The sequence below is a fragment of the Conger conger genome, chromosome 12, assembly GCF_963514075.1.
Source record: "Conger conger chromosome 12, fConCon1.1, whole genome shotgun sequence".
In the NCBI taxonomy this organism is placed as follows: Eukaryota; Metazoa; Chordata; class Actinopteri; order Anguilliformes; family Congridae; genus Conger; species Conger conger.
In genome coordinates this window covers 32,537,755-32,564,810 of record NC_083771.1, presented here as the reverse complement: position 1 = coordinate 32,564,810, position 27,056 = coordinate 32,537,755, and the positions used below count along the sequence as shown (strand labels likewise).

The window sequence follows — 27,056 nt, the reverse complement described above, 5'->3', positions numbered from 1 at the left end:
ACAGATGCTGCCCACACTGAGTGGTGAGAAGTCAGCACATAACACAACTCTGAGGCGAACAGCAAAATGAGAGGGACACATTAGCATCATGAGCGATGGCTAAAGAAATATAATTTGGCGCTTGTGAGGTTTAAAAAAGTACCATATTATGCCCTTACATGGCACCAGTGATTGTTATCTTACAAATGTCCTTGGCAAGAACAGTTCTCTTGCTCATTGACCGGCAATTTACAGAGCTCCTAATTTGCCCCCTGAAATAGCGCCTCACTATCTGCTCTACCAATCATCCTCCGTCAATACAAATAAAGGCAGATTTGCAAAGCACAAATTCAATATGCTGCATGGAATGAATAACTTGAAACTGATTTCATTAGAATTATCTACAGTTTTAGTACCAAAAAATCTATTTGAGGTTGTACGAAGATACAATATACAACACAGCATTTCATCAAATTCCCACGCTGCTTCTAGTCAGTACTTCTTGTGTTCTATGAGCTGTAAAATTGCTGAAGCATGCATTTGTGATTGTGCTACAGTATTACTTTAAAATGTGCTTCTCTTGAATAACCACAGCTGCCCCTATAGATTTGGGAACAGTAATGCATGAAATCCACCCTCAAATATACAGTGTATACATTATACTTGCTACAGTGTGCTAAGACTATACCACCATCAGATATGTTGTAATATCACCCTCTCTTGCTGCCAACCGTAATCTGTGTACAAGTGTATAAGGTGAACTCTAACCTTGCATATTGAGGGCTGGTCCACTCCTGTCTGGCTGTCTGCTGTCCCTGTTCCCTCCCACTGCCAGGGAGAGCAGAAGCCTCATTCTGCATTCCTTGTGTACTCAGAAACTCATAGCTCTGACTTGGGAGGTTGAATTTATGAGCTTAGGGCGTTCCAGTGGTTCCTTTGTAGCACCCATTAGTAACATGGCGGCTGGCAAGAAGCTGTGGCTGGCTCTGGCACTAAGCACTAAAACCATCGGAGCTACTTTTTAGCATACACTGTTTGTTGGGAACAGTAAATACATACAACTTGGTCACACACTGTGACACACCCCTGAGAGGACAGACGGGCTGGACACAGGGAGATATGGAAATCCGGTCTTCAGTGTTCTCCCAGACCACTCTACACAATGGCTCCAGACAACACAAAATGGTGCATTTCGTCACTATATTGCTCCCTGCTCTCTGTCATCTACCATCTGTTCTATACAAAATTAGTTTCCATTTATGCAGAATAGATGCAGTGCTTTGAGATGGACCACTTATAACCGCATAAATGTATGCACTCCACAGTGAAACACAGTTGTACAAGTATGTGATTTGGATGCTTGAACATGCAGTGAAGTTGTATATTTGTCTCCGTATTAGAAGAGCACCCAGCCTTCATTGCACTCTAGTGCATCTGTCCTTCATGTAACAGAAACTGTGTAATGACTTTCAAAGTTGTTTCACTAAATCCCATGGAACAATTTGTGTCATCGCACAAAATGACATGAGACACACAATTCTGTCAGGGGATTTATTGACCTAATCATTGGACAATGAGGCAATATGAGGAAACATGGAAATAAACAAAAGTAATATTCAGAAACAAGCAAATGTTTACGTTCTGGCTGAAGGTTACAGCAATTACCTCAATTACGTTCAGGCCTTTTGGGGATCTTAATAACCATTACTATGGCAGAAATCAGCCATTTGTAGTCCGGGTTGTGATTGATATAGGACGGTGAATTGCAGCTAATTCAACACAAAAAGGCGTGTTGCAAGCAGTGCTTTCACACTGCATTAAAAAATACATTTAGTCATTGTAAGAAAAGTGGTGGACTTCTGTTCAATTACACATTTTAAGATTATAATAAGAACATTAGAAGAAATGATAATTGTATTTTAAATACAAGTTGTAGGATCATGAAAAAACTGCACGTCGGGTGCCAGACTTCTGTAGTATAATGCCAGTTACTCAATTACTTTTGGCTTTGGTCAAAATTAGATGTCAAAATGTTGTTTCCTCAGGATCAAGAGTATTAAAAATAAGAGATTTTTGACCTTCTGGCTGTTTCTGGAGGACCAAATACCTCTTACACTTTTTGTTAAAAAAATGAATTAAAATCGATTACCAAACTTCAGCTGACCAGGAAGAAACCTGAGAACCAGTTCTCAATCACATAAACTCCATGCAAGTAGGGAGGACTTATCAGCATATTAAGAAATGTTCTGTTTCAGTTTCCTTCAATGAGTAAGGAAACTGAAAATAATTCCCCCATCCCCCTTTGACTGCACTAATTCTGAAAAGCTGCCCAAAAGCATCACAATTCATAGCTCTTGGGGTTTTCTGCCATGACGTCTAACTGCAAGAACAAAGGATCAGAAAATCAACCAGACAAGCATGTTTCAGCCTCGCTTAAGCCCGGAAGAAAGGGCATCATCACACCCTGATTGGCCAAGAGGAGAATGCACCAGGCTCCTCTCAATTAACAATTAACAGTCAGTTCTCACACCCTGAGCTGCGGGTGAATCGGTGGGGCAGCCTGTAGCGTAGTGGTTAAAGTAAAATGACTGGGACACGCAAGGTCGGTGGTTCTAATCCCGGTGTAGTCACAATAAGATCTGCACAGCCATTGGGCCCTTGAGCAAGGCCCTTAACCCTGCATTGCGCCGGGGGAGGATTGTCTCCTGCTTAGACTAATCAACTGTACCTCGCTCTGGATAAGAGCGTCTGGCAAATGCCAATAATGTAATGTAATGTAATGAATCAAATCACCCTCCAATCAACCCACTTAAACTTACAAATCATTACATATATAGGATTTCTAAGCATTAGTATGGTACACCAGTTAGGACAAGGGAATGTCAAACTTAATTGTTTTAAAATATCTTGATGTTAGATAATACGGAATGGTAACACCACAGACACTAATATTATGGGTTAAAATAGGTGAATTATTTAAAATGTATTAAGCTCTGAAATTTAAAATTGTAGCAATATTACGATCATTTAGCTCAACTATTCTTTACGTTTTTTTCAAGTCATTTGCAACACTTTTGAAAGAATCACCAAATGAGTTTTCTGAACCAACACTACACTCACTGAGCACTTCATGAGGTATTTATTAGACTTATTTATTTATCTTGCTGCTGTAGCCTATCCACTTTGTGTTCTTCCTGTCAGCTTTGACCAGTCTGGCCCTTCTCATCTGACCGCTCTCACTGCTGCTCACTGGATGTTTTTTTGTTTTTCACTCCATTCTCTGCAAATTCTAGAGACTGAAAATAACAGCTAAACCGCTTGACCATGTCTGCCTACTTTTATACATTTAGTTGCTGCCAATTGACTGGCTGAGTAGATATTTGCATTAACTAGCTGGTGTACAGGTCTACCTAATAAAATGCTCACTGAGTTTAGATCACTCATGGACCTCCGTTTCTCATATTTCTCATGGGGACACAAATAGTCTTATCAGCTGTGATTCACAAACCCATCAGTAAATGTATTGCACATGTAAGATCATACCTTACATAACATTTGGCTAACAGTTACTGTAAAAGTGAGAGTAGAAATGGATAAAGCTTTCTTTGGCCACCCTAGACCTAGCGTTATACTTTAAGTCTGACATAATCCACAGGAAAGTGGGAGCTATTATAAGCACTTTCACATCCAACCCCTGATTGCATCCTGGCAATGAATTTTCCCTTCTGACAATTGATTAATGAGTCTCCTTTCAGGATAATCTTTAATCTTTGGTCTGCTGCATACTTATCAAAAGATCTAAGAATTATGAGGAACAGGGGGATTTTCCTGATACCTTTAAGTCCTGATATATTCAGGTGTGTGTGTGTGTGTGTGTGTGTGTGTGTGAGAGCGATATATATATATATATATATATAAAGCATGAGTATATATTATGTATATACCTAAATATTTAATATATCAGAAAATTGTAGTCCCTTTCGTGGCCTGAAGATTGTTATCTGAATTGCAAATATACCAAACCAAACCACATAAAGGCTTGACTTTAACTGGCTAATATGTATCATTAATGCATGTGTTAGTTTCTTTCCTCACAAATACAGCTCGGCTGATTGATTTGTGGTGAATACTGTGCATTGTGAAGAAAAACTAACACTTCACTTATTTTTCCAAGTCAAATAATGAATTATGATTTAATTTGGTGCTTGATGGCTTCTGCCAGATGAGATATTGGACTGAACGTTTTATTTCTATGTGTATGATTAAGTATTCACATCATCTGACAGCAAATAAATGATTTGTGATGCTCCATCCATTGGGGCAGAGCAGTTGACCTCTTCGTAACCTCTAGACTGTGCCCAATTGGCCTTAATATGCATGTCTAATCTGATCTGTAAAGATGGCACATTATACATGCCAGCCTATTTTCCAGCCAGTTTTCAGCTGGGCATGCTTCTGACCACTTTACTCACCAGATCTGTGGCCTTCTTGGGATTTTACAGAGCAGTAGTGTTCCAGGGGTGAGGGGCTCTTGGTAAACAATCAGTTCTACGGACGCTTGCCCAACAGATTTCAAGCGCGGGGGGCTCGCTCAATGACGTGCAGACACGGAGGTCAGATTTCACGCCTTCGCTCCCAGAAAACTGCATTCAAACGGGGCGAACCTGCGAATGAGTGGCGTGTCGAGCAGGGAAGGACGTAGAAGAACTCAGGCTGAGGCAGGCTGTTATAATCCGAAGCATTGCACAGTGCGCTGTTTCATTGTTCCCCCACTTTGCCTTCAAATCATGCAGTTCACTGAAGCAAAATCTATTATGAGATGCGCTTTCTCGGAGCTGACCTTGTAAATCGATTGAGATTTTATGCCTTGATGTACTCACCCTGTAAGTGTGGAAAAGTGGAGGGCTCTTTCAACTCGTTCCAGCACTCATCCACACCTCTGCTCTGTAGTCCCAAACTCACGTGTGCCTGTCAATATCACTATCGTCTGATGGTGTATATGCGTGTACAAATGCAATATATGAGAAGCCAATGAGTCAGCGCTTTTATTCATTTACCTTTTTTACCTGTTGTGACGACATTACATGAGAAGTTGAATCGGCAATAGGGTTGCTGCAAGTGCAGTCGTACGGCCATCTGGAAAAGGGAACGGTGCATGCGGATCCTGGAAAACAGAACAAAAATAAATCAAATTTAGTTGTGTTGACTTGTCAGAAAGTTAAATAATTACATTATTTCCTCAAAAGTTGTGTTACATACATACTTTACTGTAGTTAGCTTTCGTGTATTCTTTTTATCGCTTTCTTTGGCAAATTTGTATCACCAGTTCAGGCTACAGTTTTTCACTGTGTAAAAGGCCCTTCAGGCAATGCATGTGGAGCAACCACTTCAGGTTCATGTGAAACTAGCACAGATACCAGGATTAATCATACCGTATGTGAATCCTCTCTCTCACAAGTTTCCCTGAAAAGTGTGTGTGATGAAAGACTCTTGCAATCAGAATACCTTTGTTAACACTGTGGCCAAAGCCTTCTGTATCAGTTTCTCTAGAGTTTGGGAAGAATCAGCTGCAGCTTTGTGTGCTGAACACTTCAACATTGAGCAATAGCCCGCACTACACTTGCCACATATGATCATCAGATTACAAAAAAATACTCGCCACTGTTGTTGTGGCTGTTTGTTGGTTTTTTCCCCTTACAAGCATCGTTTGGTGAGTTAATTGAGCAGCAGCATAACTTGGAAACTACTACTGAAGGAAAAATAGGGATGCTTTTTTATCCGCTGCCACTGAGTTAGCTGTGCTGTTTTAGGAGGGGGGAAAACAGCACACTAACTGTAAAATTCAGTCATTTTTTTGCCTACATTCTCAGTTTGCTCTGTGATTTTAAACATATGAATACATTCTTAAATGCCAATATTACAGTGGCCTTTTCTCATAGTTACTCACCAAAACCACAGGGTACATTTAAAGGGCACTTGGATTTAACATTGGCACATTGGATGGTTTCTGTACAACTAATGCACCCCACAGCCAGAAGTGCAATGAAATAAACTCTGCGGAATAGATTACATACCTGCTACAGAGGTTATACAGTGTAATCCGTGTGCCATATTGCACAGTAGGCTTTTCACCTGACCACTTAAGCACTTCATTCAATTAATTAATTCCTGAATTGACCCAGCTGAACCGCTCCTTCCAGTTGCGAAGAGGGCAGGTCGTTTGAGCAGAGCTGAAATATATGCTGGCCGGGGATATTTCTCCTGTCATTGCACCCATGCTGTGCAGAAAAAATAACATCAGCTGCCACGCTGTGACAACGCTCCGAAGCCAGATGTGTCCATTTATAAAGCACACAGTTTGCGGCTAAAGACAATTCTTTTAAAATAAATAAAAAGAAACTAAGAAAAAGGGGGACGTATAAAAGATTTTCTACTTTGTTAGCCCTTTTATCACGGACGGCAGATCAGAGGGTGCCACTCCTCTCCCGTTGTAACGACGCATGAAGCGAAGCATGGCGAGCTATTTCTCTCGCCTCCGTTGAGGGTTTAATGATGGCTGCACCATTCAGGAGTTGATGGGGCATGGTATGATGCAGTAAGTACATGGGCACTTGGACTGTGCATAAAGAGAGGCCTTGAATGAACTGTATATAATACACAGTCTTGAGTTTAGCCTGCAAGCATTTGTTGCAGGGAAAAATAGGCTAGTGGATGCAATTTATAAGTGAAATTAATCACCATGACCTGTTATTTCAGAATGGGAAGTACAACTCTTACTCATATACACTCTGAGACCATTTTATTAGGTAGACCTGTGCACCAGTTTGTTAATGTAAATGCAGTAGTGTTCAAAATGTTTGGCACCCCTGGTCAAAAAGCCTTTAACAATTAATATCTAAGTGAACGGAAAGCGGACCTGACCTCTAAATGGTATTCAGGTTCTCACTGAGAACTCACCTCCATGTTTAACAGTTGGCAAGGTGTTTTTCTCTATAAATGCTTCACACTTTTTTCTCCAAACATACCTTCTTTGGTGGTGGCCAAAAAGTTTAATTTTGGTTTCATCAGTCCAAAGCAAAAGACTTCAGGCTTCTCAATGTTTTTTTTGCATACTTTAGACGCTTAATTTTTTTAATCTGCAGAAAGGTGTCATGTTTTTTTCTGTGTAATTACATGTGTACTTAACATTTAATTACATGTGGATAGACTGCTTACTCTACGCTATTACTTACAGTATCTGTCCCTAGATAAGTGTGCCATTATTGGTATGTAATGCATATGTAATTAATGAGTAATTAAGCATGCATCCCTGAATAGAAATTCTTATGCTACATATATACGTAAATGATAATGATTTTGTGGTTATAAAATATATAAAATACATTTGATATTTAGTACATTTTACAATCATTTCTAAACAGTTGTATGCATTTATTGTGTGATATACTGTACGACAGTGTGAAACTGATTCATTCTCTTGGCTTTCACTGGGTGAAACAGGCACGGTCATGTCTCCATGTCCTCAGGAGCATGGAAGATTAATGAGCAGATTAAATGGCGCTGCCACGGGCGTTGATAGGTTGCGGCGAGACTTCAAAGGCAGGCATTCGCCTGTGTGGGAAATGGATTCAGAGCGTTTCGCTGTTAAGTGCGTTCCCCCATAATGAGCTTATTTCGTCTCAGTTCGGTTCGGCGTCAGAAGCTGGGGGAATGGCGGGGACATGACGGAATGACCGTGACCTGGGACAGCAGTTACGGGACGCCCTTGGCGATGTGCCTCGGGTTTCTGGAGCCTCGGACCTGGGCGAGATTTCGCCTGTCGTGTATTGCGAGTAATCAGAGAGAAAGCTCTGTGGCTCCACAATGGCCAGGACTCCTCAAAGTGGCTCGATTTCAACTATCCCCAAGGTACTGAAATGTAAACCATGGGATGCAATAACTGGCTATGCATTTCAAATGAATCCGATTGTTGCAAGATGGAAACATCAGGCTGTGTTGATGGAGTCCTATTATGGGTGTGTAATAACAGGAATACAAAGACATTACGCAAATCAGAACTGTGGTCTGGACTCAATCAGTATGCAAATTGCTTTCCTTCTCAATCCAGCAAGTCAATTTTTGTGATTGCCTTAGCTTAGAAAATTATGTTTGTGGGAGAAGAAAAAGACGTGTCAAATTGTGAATCAGTTGACTAATATTGATTGAATACAGACCTATCTTTGTAAATACACATTGTCGCTTGTCAGTTTTGGTTTCACGGCACTGTACAACCAGGGACAGTAAAACACAGTTTAAACAGGACACACATTGGTTCCGCACCAGCCGTAAGCATGTTTTTGTTTTGTTTGTGGCATATCATTTATTTTATGTATGAACTTCCTGTGGCCTATTTTTAACTTGTTTCATTAATTAACTTTATTATTCAGGCCTGAATTCAATAAATATTTGTCAATAACTGACTGGCAATTAGTTCATTTTTTGTTTTAGAAAGTAATTTGGTGACAGTTGAACCTGGCAAACTGTTTTTGAATGACAATGTTGCACAATGGCTCATATTGTCAGCAAGTGTGTTCAAAGAACTTTACCCGCCTTGCTTAAAAAAGAAATATTCAGCTATAAAAATATATATAGACTTCATATTTACCTACAATCTCCCTATCTATTAACTGTCAAAATGAAATGTGCACTCAGTGAGCACATTATTACGTAGACCTGTACACCAGCTTATTAATGCAAATATTTAATCAGCCGATCGTGTGGCAGCAACTAAATGCATAAAAGCATGCAGACATGGTCAAGAGGTTCAGCTGTTTTGCCGACCAAATGTCGGAAATGGGAAGAAATGTGACTATGATTATGCAATGATTGTTGGTGCTAGACAGTGTGGTTTGAGTATCTCCTGGGATTTTCACACGCAACAGTCTCTAGATTTTGCAGAACATGGAATGGAAAAGAAAAAAAAAAACATCCAGTGAGCAGATGTTCTGTGGGCAGAAATACATTGTTAATGAGAGAGGTCAGAGAAGAAGGGCCAGACTGGTCAAAGCTGACAGGAAGGTGACAGTAAAGCAAATAACCACATATTACAACAGTGGCATGCAGAAGAGCATCTCTGAACACACAACACATCAAACCTTTAAGTGGAGAGGCTACAGCAGCAGACTAATGAGTCTAAAAAATAAGACTAATTCATTAGTAATAAAGTGCTCACTGAGTGTATTTTATAAAGAAACCACAAAACATGTAACTTCATTTATTAGTGAAGTTAAGGATAAAATGGATTGAATGCAGGTGACAGGCAGAGATTGAAATCTGAGAGGGAGTGTGCCCAGCTCCTCATGCTGTGGATCACAGAGGGAAGATAAGTGGGCCGCATTAAGAAGGATCTAATTTGACAGAAAGGAAGAGAGTTTGCAGACTAAATGGCCCTTCACGGATGATTGCATAGAGCAGGTCTAAAACACTGTTTCATAACTGTAATTCAGAGACCACACAATGTTCTGCATGTTACTGTACTCCTTGTGTAAGAACTGATTTACAAAGTTTACAAGTGTCTCCTGTTAATGGTTTTTTTATGAATGGGGAAATGTAGACATTGCACTAATTTGTCATCATGTTCAGTACTTAGTTAAAGCACAGACTCGCCAGATTCTCAGTTCCTGTATTCCTTGTGAACTCTTTGTGAACTGCAAGAGATTCCATTTATTAACTGGCTAGATTCCGATGATGCATTACGATACAGAGTACCCATTGCTACATTCACTGTCCTTAATCCCACCCCTCAATGAATTTCAGTTTATGGGTCACATTTGAACATTTGAACAATGGTAGGGTGACAGAATTGCCAGTATTAAAAATAAAGAGCTGAATATGTGATGGGTCTGAAATATGTGGTTATAGTCCCTTAAAGATATAAAATGATAGGTGGTAACAGTGTGCTGCTTTTCCCTTTCCAGAGTTTAACCAGAGCTGAGCAAAAATAAATGAAAAAAAAGAAGATATATATATATATATATATATATATATATATATATATATATATATCCATTTATTAATTTGTTCAATTTGATTCACAAAGTGATTTTGTTCAGTGGTCGCCTGGAAGCCGGACTTGTGAAGTGCTGTAAATGATGTTCAGCGTAATTTGGTCTCTGTCATTTGTTTTATTAGCCGAGAGATTGAAACAAAATTTGGCTATTCTTCGGAACACACACCTGACTGGCTTTAGATAGTTTCATTTAGATTTGTTTAATTTCAGATTTAGATTTTATTAGCTAATCAAAAGTCGCTGGCTGGCTGGTAATTACGGTTTACAATAAATTAGGATTATAGTTGTCCTGCTTTACTGTGCACATCCGTATTGTGCTTCACAGCATTTTCACTTTTCTGCACCTGTTTACAGCCACTTCTTTTTACTATTTTATTCTGTACTGCAGGAATTAAACGAGAGACCAGGGTGATTTTGTTGATTTAATATATTGATACAATTTGAAAATAAAAATTGATTTGGCATGCTTCCTAACGATGTGTGCTTTATCCACTATGTCTCTTTAAAGCAATACTGCAAATATGTACGCATTTACTACTCTGAAAACATATGCTATTTTATTGAAAAGCTTTATTTATCCTCACTATTCTATACTATACTAAAAACAAAAATGTTTTTTTACTGCAATTAAGCTAATTGGTGGCTACGTACTCCCACCTCTTGGATTTGTAGTGTTTAACATATTCAAGTTTCTCTCTATCTCTCTCCCTCAGGTTGATTTACTTATCCCCACCAAAATCACTGGCATCATTACCCAAGGAGCCAAAGACTTTGGGCACGTCCAGTTTGTGGGCTCCTACAAACTGGCTTTCAGCAACGATGGAGAAAGATGGACTGTCTATCAAGATGAGAAAACGAGGAAAGACAAGGTAAGACATCTGAGGTTGCCGATGATCATGAATTTGGTGTCTGCTTGGTAGAGGCTTTCCCCCTTCAATAAGTTAGCATTAAAGCTGTGTGTCGGGACCATAGATGTTATGCACATTCAATACATTACATTAACCCTATATTCAGGCAAGTAGCAACAAAGAGCTGGTGCCAGCCCATGAAGGTCACAACCAATATTAGTTTAAAACTTACTTACAACTTACACACAAGTCTAATTTAACGACATTGTAGGTGGATGAGCAAGAATGTAGCATTTGAAATAGCACATGGATATAGTTTACAGTATAACATAGATGGAGCTAGTAAAGACATGATTAATGCTCAGCATTACGTTAGCCAAAAGGGAATTTAAACAGGTATGTTGTCAGTGTGCGATGGAAGGGAGACAGTGTCAGTGTCCTGATTACAGCCACTGAATCCATGCAGATCTAATGTTGTCATTCAGAAATGTATGGTATGGTAAGGTATGGTATGGTGTGTGGTCCCTTCCTCTTCCTGAAACTGCTCAGTTTCATCCATCTCACATGTACATTTGGGAGATTCTGTATGCACCCCCAAGAAAAAAACAAAATTTGTTCCATTGTGATATAACATTTTTACCTGGAAATTACACATGGGCATATCCCCCTCTATGAATAATACAGTAATTTTACAGTAGTGGTATATAGGCCGTTGTCTGTTGGCAGTCATGTGAGTTTACTCTATTGTTGTGGGCACAGCATCTTTTGGCATCTGTGGCACAGGATTTTCAGGCAGGTTTTGATAACAGTTCACATAATTGGCATGAACAACGCACTGTCAGAAATCTCCTTCAGCCTTCTGTGTGAGAAAAACACATCAGTTTAAATATCATAATGCCAGGCTGCTCTGGGTGTGAACTTTCTGATACCGAAAGTGTAAGCACTTAAATTATGCTGTACAAGCGTGCCAATTGATTTGTTTTTTTTTCAGGTTACAGATATGAGAACTCTATGAGAAGTCCCTACGATCTGCCAGATTCTTTTATTTTCTTGAATGTGTGTGTATGTGGGGAGTCATTTTAAAAATCAGGTTGTACTTGAAGGGACCTTTAGTGGTATTGTCATGTGACTGAGGTATACAGTATATGACAAACGCTTCTTAGAGTACACTTCCCATTCCAGGTACAGGCATGGATTGGTCTTCATTTTCTGTTGCTGGCTTTAGTTAGAAGGATAGTTTGATTTCTAATTTTATTTCAACGGTTGTTTTCGATTGGCTGATGACTTTACAATGGCAGATATCTGAGCATGCAGGGGTTTCAAAAGCATATATTAAACCGAGAACATACTGTACATTAAAACTGAAGTAATATTTTAAAAAACATTCCAGAAAGTGAACTATCTATTTAAAAGGCAGTTAAATGAAAGGGCTGTTGAAACATTTATGTGGAGGGCATGTCAGTGTAAACTCAAGCTTGCCAGTAAACTTTATTTAATAATTTTGGTGGGGCATGCTTCAGAAATTCTCCCATCTTCAGCATGAGAACACTGCGCTTGAAGAGTTTATAATTTCTGCGCACAAGATGATCTTTGGACATGGGCCACTGCATACAAAGTGTAATTTTCTACTCTACACAATCTCAATCTCCAAGTGCTGGAAGGCTTCCAGAGAAAAGAGAGAGTACAGGCAGATATCACAGGAGTAGGGAAATGACAGTCTTTGAGGAACCCTAGGAAAAATCACGCACAGACTTGTGTGAAAGCAGTTTTTGGAAATGAATTTGCCAAATAAGTAAGTACCTAAGTAAATAAGCAACCAAGCAAGCAAATGCATTGTAAGTTCCACCTAAGTTGTCATTGGGTTAATTTTCAAAAAGGCACAGATTCACTATATAAAGTGTGCTCAGTTTTATTGTAAACCACTTGACTAGTTTATAATAGCCCTAGGAATGCTGGTAAACATATGCAAGCCACCAGGGGAAACTAGAAAAGTAGAAAGGGTCCAAGGCATCACTGAAATACAAAATACCCGTCACAGAAAAGCTGTGGAAAGTCCATCTGAACGTTGTGTTCCGCGCTCACAGGTCTGAAAGCTGTCCTTGGGTGGGGGGGCCACTTGAGCGTAGAGGTTTGGAACACCAACGTATGAGTGGGCAGGGACGGCGGTCATCCACAAACTCAGTTGATTCGAGTTTAGTGGTGCACCAAGGTCACACCCTGGGGTTAATTAGGTGGCTGTCAAGTCTAATGATGAGTGGGGTTGTCTGCAGTGACCGTGGTGTTTTCAGATTAACCTCTAATGAACACTGTTTCCCCTGAACGTCCTCTGATAATCACTCTGTTACATGGGATGCAGCTCTAGGTTAACATTGACTTTGATTCCTACTATGTTGCCTGGGGCCCAGAAGGTGGAACTGTAAGAGGGATTTCAGGCTGCTGAATCTCCTGAGCCAGTTTTAGCCTTTCTCATGAAGTTCAAATGATTAATCGTTAAACAGATTTCACACTCATCACTCAAAGGCTGCAAACTTTTTCAATTATGGCATTCAAGAAAGGCAGAATCCCATGATTCCTGCTCTCTACCTTGTTGGTCTGCTTTTGTAAATTGGTCACTGAGAGATCCATTGAAGGGGATTGCGAAATGTGACATTTGGGAGTCATTGGGGACCAGCCCATACAGGTAATGCAGAGGTTTAGCTTGCTTGGAGTAATGCCCCCACCCCTGTTTCTGTGTCCATGTGCATCTAAAAATGATGGGGGTGAAGATTATAGATTTCACAGAGAACACCCTTTTCTGTTTGTTTTTTTAAAGAGCTCATATGACATAGTGGTAGGCACAGCTAGGCTACTTTTGACTTAACTTGGCTGGGGATAGCTTGAACCACACTGCTGTGGAGTGTAACATGTTCTGATTGGTTTATATTGGTTTTTACTCCATATCGTAGCTCTCCCCATCTGGATTTCATGGTAGTAGTTGAAGAAATCATGAGTGCCATTGTTTCTGAGACAGGCACTAGTAAAATTTAAACCATTCCATGTTTTGAGCTTGTGTTTGCTTTCGTTCCTCTGTCAGGTTAATTCGGAAGCTGAAATGCACATTGCTTGACAGGTGCGACAAGCATATTTAAAGGAAACAGGGCAGTACATTTCTTTCACTTGATAATCGCGTGAAACCTGTGAGAAATTTGACTCAAGATTCCATCCCATAGCTGACAGGCCCGAGGGGAAAATTAGTTATGCTTGCTTATATTAGCGAAATCCCAGACTCTTTTAATTTTGCAAAACAAAAACCCATCAAAATCACAGGCAGGTGAAAAGACTGAGTGTGAGAGATGTGGGTGGCTGAGAGAAGGCCTGTTTGCAGCACTTCACTTCAGCTGTAGGCACTTGGCTGTGGATTTCAGGAAAAGAGAGGATCAGTGTTCTCAGGTACAGATGCAGCTAGTCTGGGGTATTGTCTACGGTTATTTTTGAGTGTATATGTATGTGTATTCATTTATTTTTATTGTTTTATGAAACCCCGAGGAAAGCTATATGCCAAAACATGTTTGATTTAACAATTAAGGATTACTCTCTCCCTCTCAGCTCCAAGTGTCGCTGGGATTTTTATCCTCTTTACTATGGCTGCCTATTCAATGGAATTCAGTAGTTTAGCAATGCCAGAGCTCTCATTTCTCTTCACTTTTAAAGTCAATGTAAAGAACTGGAAGTATTGATTGTACTACTGTACTGCACTTTTCAGAGACTGAAATACAGGGATATGGCTGATGTGGGAAGATGGGGAGTCAGCATTGTGATTTACTTATTTGGGTTGGTTGTTAGTCAGCGCTGCTGTCCTTCTTTGTCTGACACTGAAGATGAGCCCCTGTCTCAATTTTTGTTAATCTCTTGCATTTAGATTTTTGTTTCCCCATGTTTTCTTCCCCCTTATTTTTCTTCATGTTCTTTGTTTCTGTGAGCCACCTCACTTTTTCCAATTTGTCTCAGAAAACAACGTTGACAGCCTCTTGGTCTCTCGGGGCGATGAGGGAGAGGATCGTCACATTTCAATCAACTCTGACTTCACTTTCTTCACTCTCTAGGTGTGAGTGTGTGTGTGTGCACATGTGCGAGAGATTCTGATTTAATTTATCTGTCACAGCAATAATGCCCTTGTAGGAACTGTTTTCAAATCTTTCATAAAGGTTTCTACAAATCCAGCTATTATGCTGAAATTGAGGTCGGTGCAGAGTGGCAGTCAATGCAGAATCTCCTTGTGTGCCCTACGAAAGTTATTTTCCTGACATCGTGGGTAATTGTGGATAAATTATTTGCTCAGTGCTCCCGCTGAAAGATTGAGATTTGGTTTATTAATTGAGGTTCATGGCTGTGAAATATCTTATTAAAAGGGAGCTAGCACAAAGTGACCTTATTTCTTCATCGTGAAGGTTATTTTAATACGCCTAAGATTGCATAAATGTCTAACAATTTGATGGATGAATGAGCTTGTGCTAGTCTGCACATCGTGCATGTTAGGAGGCTCAAAGTAGTAATCGCATACATAAGGGTTTCATTTTCTGGGACTGGGTTGGGTCCCTGACTTCATAACGACTTATGTCCTTGCTTGGGCAGAGTCATTGAATGATTTCTCTGTAATTAATTTAATGATTTCTTGGTTATTTAAATAGGATATTGGAAGGGGCATCCCCCAGAGACCTGGCAGAATAAGTTTAAATGTTTACATTTTGACATAATACAGAAGTGTATTGGGTGACAAAACATGTTGCAGTGAAAATGACTATTCTTGCAGCTCAAGGTTCACTAAATATTTAAAGCTCATCTGCAGACTTCTCAAAGCAAATTGATTTCAGATATGTGAAATGGATTACTCAAATGGATTAGTCAGACAGAGCTGTATTTTCCTCACAGGGCAGTCCATGGATATGTTCCCAAATGACTGATTAACTATTTTAGTTTGGTGAGAGGGGGGACACAAGTCCACTCAAGGCACTAACAGTTCCCCTTACTTTGTTCCCCTTACAGTCAGGAGCAACTTATGAAAGGAAGCCTTTTTATACTCAGCTATCAAACAGTGCAACAAACTGCCAAATAACATTATAGAGATTACAATCTTTGGTGGCTTGAAGACAAATAAAGAAATGACTCATTGGGTAATGGATCTTAGTATTTCCTGTTATAAATTGAATTTGTGTCTTCGGAGGTTAAGTGAAATAATTAAAATTCCTTTCAGCTGTAGCGAAAAGCCACTCATTTTGTCCCAATTACTGTATGTCATCAGTACAGGTCTTACAAATAATTCAAACATGTGGCCTCTAGCTAATAAGACACAATACCCATGAGATCCAGCTTTTTGCTGATTGGCTTGTATTTTTATTATCCTGCTGTTAGTGTATGAATATGATTTTGTGCAGCTTATGAAGACTCTAAATGACTTCTTCATTTGCTTTAATTAAATGTTGAATGTTAAATGGTGAAATGTTGAGAAACAAATAATTTTATAAACTAAGGGAAAAGCTGACATGAAGATCATACAAATAATAAGTCGAGCAAATAAGCAAAACGACTAGAAGCAACTACATTTACGGGTATATGAAAAAGATACTTGATTTTCAATAGTCCAACAATGTGCGGAATTACTTTTTGAATAGGAACTGTACGTAAGAGATAAGAGTCAGGGCCTTTTTCAGCTTGGTAATAGATGCACTCTAATTAGATACACAGGTTCCCCTGCATCTTCACTGTACGTGTGTAAAATCATTCCATTACTCACATACAAACACACATACACGCATGCACGCACACGCACATTCTTACGTACACCTACATACATATACACAAGCACAACTGCACACAAACACGCACATACCCATACATATCGGTGTGTAGATACACATAAATACACTTACACTACATATACTAGACACATACAGATATCCACACACCCATGTGATTATACACGTACAAGCACACGCGTACACACACTCAAACACACACACTCAGTTCTTATTTGTTCACTTGGCTGGCTGTTTGTGGGAAACACAGGGCAGTCCTGAAGCCCTTTTACGGAGCAGTGGAGATCCCATTATGCAGCCCTTTCTGTCTCAGTGGGATTTAAAATTCATGATCCTTTAACACCAGGCTGATCCCACAGAACGCTGCGGTACATGACCATAACTGCTGGCCATACTGCTCGCCACCAACTCTTCCATTTGGGTTCCTATACCCTTTGCCCCTGATTACAACCTCATATAATCTCACTCCTGTTGAGTACTGTACGGATTTGGGAACAGTCTTCATAGATACCTACATACATGAGATCAACCCTCACAGTAGATCCCTGCATCCTACTTCATCTGTGATATTATGAAGGTATCGTAAGGGCATCTAAACTTGTGTTGGGCGAGGATGGGGGTCATGCTATGCTTTGCATTCACGCTACAGCAGTAAGATTGTGGTCATTTAATCAATACAAAAAAGCAACATAAAGCTTAAAAAACTGCTCTAATAACTGCACTGGGGTTCAGAGGAGATTTTGGACGGAGAGGAAGAGAAAATGCAAAGGAGGGTGAATAATTTTATCAGCCCGCACACTCCCCAAACCACTGCTGTGTTCACACCAGCGTGACCCCTTAATAACGCTCCCGACGGTTTATCAAACGTGACACACCGCATCTCGCTGACCGGCCGGAGCGCAGCACGCCTGCCGCATGCTGATGAAGGTCAGTCCAATCCCATCTCTCTTAAATAAGCACTCTCCACCAGAAACCACACGTCCCCCTCCTCCTGACTCTCTGTGTCTCTTCAGAGACACCCTGGGCTGAGCAGGTGTTCCCTCACACACAGGGAGCACATCTCTGCTCTCCCTGTTTCTCCTCTTAAAAGATATCTCTACAAACAACTGCATGTAATAGAAGCTGTGTCTGCTCAGCTTAGAAGGCAACTGTGAAACTACTCAAAAGTACTGCAACAGAGCAAACACGAGTTGCTATGGTCTATCAAGCAGAATATGTCAGGGATGTGCATCGCTGTAAAATGCATCATCAAAATATTTGTTTTTGGTGGCCATGTTAGCTGTGTTGTGTTTCCATAGCAGAACCATGAAACACATCTGGGAATGGTTCATGGGTTTATGCACCTTCTGAAGGTAATTGAAGTCTAGGACTAATGCCATGGGCATTTTTATTGCAGATAAGAAGCAGAAGCAAGAAGCATGTATGGAATGTAGGGGTTAGCGTTTGATGTCTCTAAGGAATCTGCGGGAAGAATCACCAAGCGGGGGAATGGAAAGGGTTTAAACACAGGCACCTGGGTAGATAGGATAAGGCCATGTCACACAGTTTATGTTGAGTGATAAACTCCCTGAACTGTCTTTTGTCAAGAATTTAAATGAATAAATAATCATAAGTGTTCTGTAATGACTGAATCTAGGCTAGGGTTTTTCAAGTTAAGTTGACCCATCGGGATGATGAACGCAATGTGACCATTCACCCAGCCGTTATCTCAGGATTGTGACATGACCAGAGGGTGTACAATGCACAGAGATCAGGTTTACTGTATTATCACTGGAAATGGGAAAGATTGGTTCTGTTACTGAAAACAAACAATTGAATTCAACACTCATCCTGGGGGTATGTGGTCCTATGCCTCGGCCTGTATCCTGCTTCCAGTCGGAAAGCTTATAGTTTTTTACTCGATTGGATGAGCATTTAAGCGGTCTTTGGATCTGGTTTCAGTCATGGTCAAATGCATCAACTGCAACATTCATTTGACTTTTACTTCAAACTCCTGCCTACCTGATCTTACACTGGAGCTGTCTCGTGGGCAACTTCTCTGCAAAATATCTGTTGGATTTTTCTGCATGAGATTTTTGTTCTTATGCTTTCTTTTTCAGCTTTGGTATTAAAAATGGACCGGTTTACCAAGCAAATAGAATTATATTATATCCCTGTCTGTGTTTGATGCATATCAGTTGGAATCCTTTGAAATCGCAGGACTAAGTCGAAGTACGTAACCGAAAGTGACATGAGTGGTACCCTGGAGCAAAATATAATTTAAAATTGAATGTATATTTTAAACACAGAGGCAACCTAAATTATCTGACAGTTTGCTGTACCATCACAGGCTTTCTTTGAAATGCACGCGTCAAGCCCTTGGGCTATGCTGCCTGTTCTCTCTTTTCTCTGTGTGGAAGTATAGATGCGTGGTGGAGTACACGTGTGTGGGGGTTTATGTGCGCGTGTGTGTGCGTGTTTGTGTGCGTCGTGCTCGTATGATACATTTTTATGTTCTGTTCAACTCACTGAATGCGTGTGGGAGGTTAAGCACTAAAATCTCAAATATAATTAAAAGACAGATAAATTATTATTATTTTAAAATATCCAAAGAAACCTGACAGAAATGTGCATTTTCCCTGCATAACACGTCATATATTTCTTTAAAAACCCACAATACAATAGTTTTAATACACTTCACATAGTGAAATAGCCTTTCCAGCAGTATGAGGGCATGTCCCTTGCTTTGATGCATTGAAAGCTGACCTGTGTGTAAAATTTGAATAGTGAGCAGAAGTGAACACGTAAGAGCAATGGTGCTACTGTAAGTGCTGGTAGTCAGACTGTAGTTTAGATGAAGGTATCGGAAGGGCTTCCGATAACAAAGGATGCTTCTTTTTTTTCCCTCCACACAGCGGAATGCATGCAAATGCCCAGTTTGGTTGACTTTCTTTTGCATCTATGGGTGCTTTCTACTCCGTAAAATAGGAATCCATGAAGTAGGCCACTTTATAATGTTCTATACCTCTATGACTTACAAAAAACAAGTCACCAAACACATGCATTTTAACAGAAAATGAACAATATTCGAAGACTGCTCCATCACGTTCCTTATGACGAAAAAAATATTTGAGAACATTCCAGGAACCAGAAAAATCGGAACATTTAACCTAACTATCCAGGAATGTTTGGGAACCACACTTATCTGGAGGTCATCTGAGTCTAAGGAGCCATGCTCTCCAGGTCTAACTGCATTAGCCCACTCAGCAACAGGCTACCCACCCCACCCATACTCATCACCATGGATTGGGTTTTAGAGGGCATTCAGAGGATTCTCATTTGGTTGCTTGGGCTGGACTCTGGAGGAAAAGAGTGATGAAGATCTGATGAACGTTCTCTTTCAGGTCTTCCTAAGAAGGATTGAGCATCTGTCTGTGTGCTGAGCTCTAAGCGTGGGAACAGCAAATATTTCATTAAGCTTGTCTGAATTTCATATGAGGAATTCACGTTGAGTTGGGTGGGAGTAGTCGTGTTTTGTCTTCCCAAGGCATTCCCTGTAAATGTGGATATTTTGTCTCTTTATTTCCAAAACAAACAAGAGCGTTTGATGTAAATCTGTGAAGCTGCAAGAGCCCTTTCTCCTAATGTATTATTTAAATTCACCCGACAGTCAGCCGCTGAAAGGCGCTTCCACATCACAATGGCACCAGCAAAGGTGTAGTTTAACTATCAGTAATTTAAATACATGTTCTGGTTTCAAGTTCTTCATTTTTGCATTGACCTGATAATTGCAATCTGACTGTCCTGGAGCTGAGGGAGTGGCAATCACAGTCACAGTCAACGGTTTCCTTCCACAGTGCAAAGACATGCAGGTTAGGGACTACTGATGAACATGAGCTCATCAGCTAACTCTGGCACATTTACATTGATGTGGGAACTGAAAATGTTCATTAATGTGCACTGTCCCTGGTGAATAAAAATAAATAAACAGACAGTCGTAGTTCTACCTCAAAGAGAATGGACTTTGAGGACAACAAACCCTGTTCAAGGATGGTGGCAGATGGCTTTATCTGAAGTATAAATGTCACCAATCTGCCAATCATGCAGTCATTGGTACAGACTTGCTGCTGTCAAAACCCTTCTTTCCCATTGTCCCCAAACAGTGTGTGGAGTGTTTTAAGTTCAGGCAATGTCATTCTGGTTGGGATAACCCACACAGAAAATTATAGCTGTATGTCTTTTTTAAAGCTGTCTTTTTTAAAGATGGGTTGCAGAATGGTGGTTATGTGGGTAGGGGCAATCACTTGACAACGATGGTAATACTGGGTCTGTGATCATCATTTCGATTACACTAATTACACATATCCCCCATTGCCATTAGTTGCATCCCTCAATGTATCATTTGCCAGACAAATTAGTTAGTTTGTTACTATTTTGAATGTTTGGAGTTGAGATTAAATCTGGAAAGTATCCATGAAAAAGTAAAACCTATGAATAACATGAATAATGTTAGCTATCTTATGTGTATGACAGTGAAGGAGAGAGAAGGAGCACTGACCTGCACAAATTATCTGGATTGCTTAGTAATGTGATTGTGTTGGGAGCAAAGGGAGCAGTTATGGTTCACTGATTAAATCTAATGTTCTCCAGTTGCTCTTTCCCAACTGCAAAGCCCCGTTGCACGGATTTAACCTGACTGCTTTCACTGTATTACAGGTTCCTGTCCTACTCCAATTGTGACAAGGGACCCTTATTCAATCTCATAGCAAAGTGGTTCATCCATAGCCTGTAGCCACGCAGTGCTGGGTTGAGTGGTACATGGAAATACATTCGCGGCAGGAAGGATTGTGTTTGTGTTTGAATGCTCTGCATCTCTTTAATTCTTATATGAGAGACCACTTACAATATCTCCAGGGATACTACAAGCTCTGCACTGGCAGAGGAGTTGCTGGTTACCAGGTTTAAACACGTTTTAAGGGGAAACCTTAAAAACCTTAAGCTCAGCAATTCAGGGGCATAAGACATTCAACTGAAAGCACTGGGCCAGTCCAGTGTCTGTTTCATGTTACGTATGTGTGTGACACCCTTCATTCCCACAGTGGGTTTATCACGACACAATTTTGTTCAACGTGTGTGTCTTTTTCCCTCACAGATATTCCAGGGGAACTTTGACAATGAGACGCACAGAAAGAACGTGATGGAGCCGCCCATCCACAGCCGCTTCCTGCGGATCCTGCCCTGGTCGTGGTACGGTCGGATTACTTTGCGAGTCGAGCTGCTCGGGTGCACAGAGGAAGACTGAGCTGGGCCCCAACGGCCCCTGCCCCAACACCCGGGCCCCAGGAATATTGGAATATTAAAGATTACTCCAGCATCTCCATAGAAACTGTGTGAAACCTGTACAAAATAATCTATTTCTGAGGGGTTTTTTCAAGAGTGTTTGGTTGTGATTGGCAGGAATTTGTGTTTTGTATAATGATCTAAACCTGCCCTTGTCAAATATGTACTTTTTAGACATCATTATTATTATTATTATTATTATTATTATTATTATTATTATTATTATTAATGGTAGTAATATTAATATTTGTATTGTTTTTATTATTATTATTTGTTTTGGTTTTGGTTTTTTAGTGGAATGTATTTGTTCTGAGTGGAGGGGAAATGTTCACACTGTGGTATAACGGCTGCAGTGTTACTTTCTAGGTGTGAGGCCTATCTGAATTGCCTCTTTGGCTTTGAACATTGCCCATATCCGACTAGAAAGCAAAAAGTTATTTAAAGTTAGGAATTATTATTTGAAAAAGATAACCACTAATATTATGCAATGCATTTGTACTTTTTACTATAACACTTAATGAACATTACTGTCATTCTTGTATTTTGGGATGGATCGATACTACATTAAAATAACCATCTAACAACAATTGCATGGCACACAACTCATGGTATTTAATCCATATTGTAACGTTTTTAAAAAGCTTGCAATACACAACATCAACAATGTGGTTTAAGAGTATACAGTATATTTTTATGTCATTTTTCTGTTATATTTCCTGACATACACTGCAGAGGTTTAGACCTAAATACAATCAGCTGTACTATTAAGAAAGAGTTAAAGGATAATATTAGTAAAATTAAATGTAAAATAATTATCTCAATTTTCTAATTATCAACTTTATTTTTTCTTTATTTATTTTAAATCTATTTTTTTAAAGTTTGTTTTTGGCTTCATATGCCTAGGTTGTATGCTGAAATTGTGAATTTTCTTCCGTTTACTTTGCATTACATTTTCGCTCAAATTTAAATATGATAAGCTCAGGATAGAAGCCTCTTGTTTTTACTTTTTTTTTTTATCATTAGTATTTTTACCCACAGTTCTCTGAGATGCTTAAGCGTAAATTAATTGCTAAATATAATTACGAATTTACCATTTGTGTCTGAAAGTAGTTGAATTAATTTTTAGGAAAATTGGAACCCAAACAGCTAATTGCATATTACATGCAGTTTGCATTAAATCCACTTTATTCTCATATATTGAAGGTATATTCCATCATTTTAACATCACAGAACAAATCAGTTCAGTTGCTATATTAAACAGTTGTAGTTGTTGCTACTGTATGTCTTCATGTCTACATCATTCCTGTACTGTATGTTGACATTCACATACACAACACTACATAAATTATGAAAAATATATATAGTTATGAAAAGCTACAGTTCAAACAATATAAATTAAGTGGATTGAATTAAACCAATTGCACATTATACATACACCAGACAGCAAAACCTTGCTACTGGACTGTTGCCATGTCTGAACTGTGTAGTAGATCTTCAGATGAAACATCTATTTTGTTTATTAATATTATTTTTTAGCTCAATGGATGCCACAATTAGGTAATTTTGATTAAAAAAAACGAGTTTTTTTGAATGGCAGAATTAATTTTAAAAAATGAACTGCCAATACATAAAAGAGTTCCTTGCCAGTATTTTGAGTCTATCCCAGAATTTCGACATCCTGTTGGAGTGATATGTCAAAAGGTATAGAAATGTCCACAACTTTGATTGAAAATGAACAAGTAATGCATTGTAGAACTAGTTATGTAGGGACTTGATATGTTTTCTGACATGTCCCATGGTATCTGATAGAAGTGTATAATAAATTGAATTAGATGTCATTGTCATAAAAAACTATTTTGCCGTTTTTCATTGTATATTGTGCAACATTCTTCCAAATTTACACTGTATGTATTCGAGTTTCATGCGGTTTCCAGAATTTTCTGTTATGCCGAACATGACCATGGCCATGACCCATTTCAGATGATGTAGTCTTATTACTCATATCACTGTGCTCTCCAAGGTCATTCAGCCCAGGTAAGGCCTTTTCAAAGCTTCTTTTGACTCAAGATTCCCATCTCTGTGCTCCTATTGTAGAATCTGAAGCATTCCAGTTTGATGGAATTTCATTAAGGAGCAAACCCGAGGATAGCATTGAGTAGAATAATGTATACTGTATCGGGAAATATTTATTTACAATACACAAGAAGTGGTCAATCCGTGGAACAGCTTGCCAGGACATGTAGTAGGGGCAGAGATTAGGAAGCAAAGCTGGATGTTCTCTAGTTTGTAGGTGAACAGTCTCTTCTCATCATCATGTATTTCTATGTTCTTCAAACATGGACCGGCAACATATTGCAAACCGGAAACCCCCGTCATTAGGATGCAAAGAGGGCAGGGGGACATTGAAGCTGAGGAAGGATGAGTCAGTAGAATCTCTGGCATTGCCTCTGATATCCAAGGAAATAATTCATTTTTTGTTATTGCAGTTCAATATGTATTATTTTTTTATATGCAAGAAAAACAGAAAGCCTTGACATTTCAAAGAGGGACAAAATCAGTTGACATACCGGGGTAAAAGTTCAGTGTTGTTTCCAGTAGTTTGCGGTCTTTCACGTTGTGTACTGTACCCTGTGATTTCTTTGAAGAAGTCCACCCATGTGAAGATCAGGATAACCAAATGAACTGTAAATTCAGTTAGATTTTTTCCTCATTTGGTGTCTGCATTATCTAATGTCATCATTTCAGTGTGAATAACAAGTGCTGTCTGGAAAAATATACTGGTCATATACTGATTTGTCAAAGTTTGTTGGGGGAAAGAGGATGGGTATTTTATTGTGTATAGCTTTGTGGTCACTTCAAGGAACGCTCTTTGTTTTGACAAATAATAAAAACAAAATGTCTGTGAACAAAGCAGCTTCTGTTTTTTTAATGCATGATAAAGGTTTATCTCATCGTGCTAATATCCTCTAGCTGAAAACATGATGCCAAATACTATTTTGGTTCCAGAATTATTGTTTAAAGAGTAATTGCACTCTTTCAGCCTAGCTCTGCCTTTTTAAAATGTGTTCTGGGGTGGGTAGAGTAGGTAGAGTCCATCTTGTTTTAATTAAGTATTGTCTAAACAATCAGATTGTGGCAGAGTTCCATATAGTATTGATCTGTAACAACTGGCTTTCTGACATTGAAAATGAGCTGATAAAGTAAACTGACACATTTTTGGGTGTCAGCAATTTTCCAACTGGATAACTGATTGACATCTTTATGACATAGAAGTACACTGGAAAAGGGCAGGGGCGCGGCCAGATTGCACTGTAGAAAACATTGAGGCAGGAGCATAGTGGGCTACAAGAGGCATTTTTAAACACTCTTTCTACCTGTTTCTATGCCAAAATGATATTATTTCATAAATGTTGAAATAATGGATTTACATTTTTCTTGAAGTAGGCATACGAACACGTTTACAGCAAAAATTTGAGCTAGGGTATAATTACCTTTTAAAAGCATTTTGTCCAGTTTTACATGGAACAAGCGGCCCATTCAATACGTAAAATGATCAGAACTTACAATATTAAACAGCTGAGAATGGATAGACATACTGGTTATAGTTTTCTGTAATATCGTATCAAGACTTGTAATATTTGACATAAAAATATTATGGAACTCCTTTCTTTGCAGCCAGATTGTAGAATGTGTTCTCAAAGGTTTGGGGTACCAGATGGAAGAATGCCTGGGGGCCAGGTTTGAAAGAATTTCAGCATAGTCAAATGCAGCAAGGCCAGTCAAAGGTCACGGCACGCAGAATCTCAAGCAGAGATTAACAGACATTCCAGTGGATGAGCCAAATAGATTTCTAAAGGGCATTTGCCACTCAGTGCAGGGCTACATGCAATGCCCCCTCCCATGCCACCTTTCCAGATACTAACAAGTGAGATTACTTTTATGAAATATATAATAAATCCATCATCAATATAATGAAACCATCATACAGTAGATGTGCAAATTGCTGTAATTATTTAAAGCTGAAGTTGGAACCTTTATTTTATTGGGATTGTTTATGTAGTGTGGACAGTAAAACTGGTTACTTGAGAGATACCAATTCCCACGCAATTATTTACTGTGGTAATACAAAAGTACTTATCTTTAATAGACAACAAAGCATTTTATTGTAAAAAAATCAATGCTTTCACACTGCCATAGGGGATTGAAATTCAACCAAATGCGTAAAGAATCAATTGAATGAAATAATGTTAAACACATCTCAAAGACATATGGCTCTAGATGGACAGAATATCTTTAAAGACTTTTTCACTTTTAATTTTCAAATCAACCAATTTAACCCCTTAAGTATCTCAACACAAGCTTGACAATGACATACATACTCAAAATAAAATGGTTACTATTCTTGAACCCTTTTGACAACAGGTGCAATGTTCTGAAAGGTAAATCTTTGTAAAAAAGCTGAAACACGGTGGAAGTAGTAGATACATTTCTTCCAATGAAAATATTTGATGTTTTTGTGTGGATACAGATTACTGTGGTTTTTAGAATGGGGAACTTTAGTGCAGTTTGCTGGACCCTCGTTGTGATTAATTTAGTCTGTCGATTTCCAAAATGCAGCGAAGATGCTTGTTTGCCACTCACATGTTACTGTTATCACTAAAGCAATGGCGTCCTAAAATAGGTTAGAGAGAAAGAACCACCGTGAGTTTTAATGCTTTCAAGCAGTATATCCTGCTACCATAGTGATTGAAAATTGCACCGTGAAAAAAGGAATGAATGCAAAAAACTCAGACTGGCCCAGCCCTGGTTAAAGCCAATAAACTAAATGTGATGAAATGACAACCAGCAGACCCTAAGTGAAGTGTGGAATATAAATCCAGGCATTTCAATAACCAGTACAACAATAAAACAAATAGCAATAACAATAACTGATAATGCAGTCGTTTTGACTAAAATGCATGGATGACAAAGGAAATAGAGTGAAATTAGTTTTGACTGCACATTATTGATTCATCGAAACAGGTCAGGTTATGTCATTCCAAGTCACATCCAAATCCTAACATGGGCATA

General features: G+C 39.2%; 1 protein-coding gene across 5 annotated transcripts in view; it reads left to right on the top strand.

Moving 5' to 3' along the window:
- Positions 1-24,896, top strand: part of LOC133142050 (EGF-like repeat and discoidin I-like domain-containing protein 3) — a 102,553-nt gene extending 77,657 nt beyond the window's left edge. For all 5 annotated transcript variants that reach the window (XM_061262988.1, XM_061262987.1, XM_061262986.1 and 2 more), the window contains 2 exons: positions 10,741-10,896; positions 21,799-24,896. In XM_061262988.1, the coding sequence (XP_061118972.1) occupies positions 10,741-10,896; positions 21,799-21,948 (306 nt within the window). In that variant the 3' untranslated portion in view covers positions 21,949-24,896. The remainder of the gene's footprint in view (positions 1-10,740; positions 10,897-21,798) is intronic.
- Positions 24,897-27,056: the final 2,160 nt, after the last annotated feature.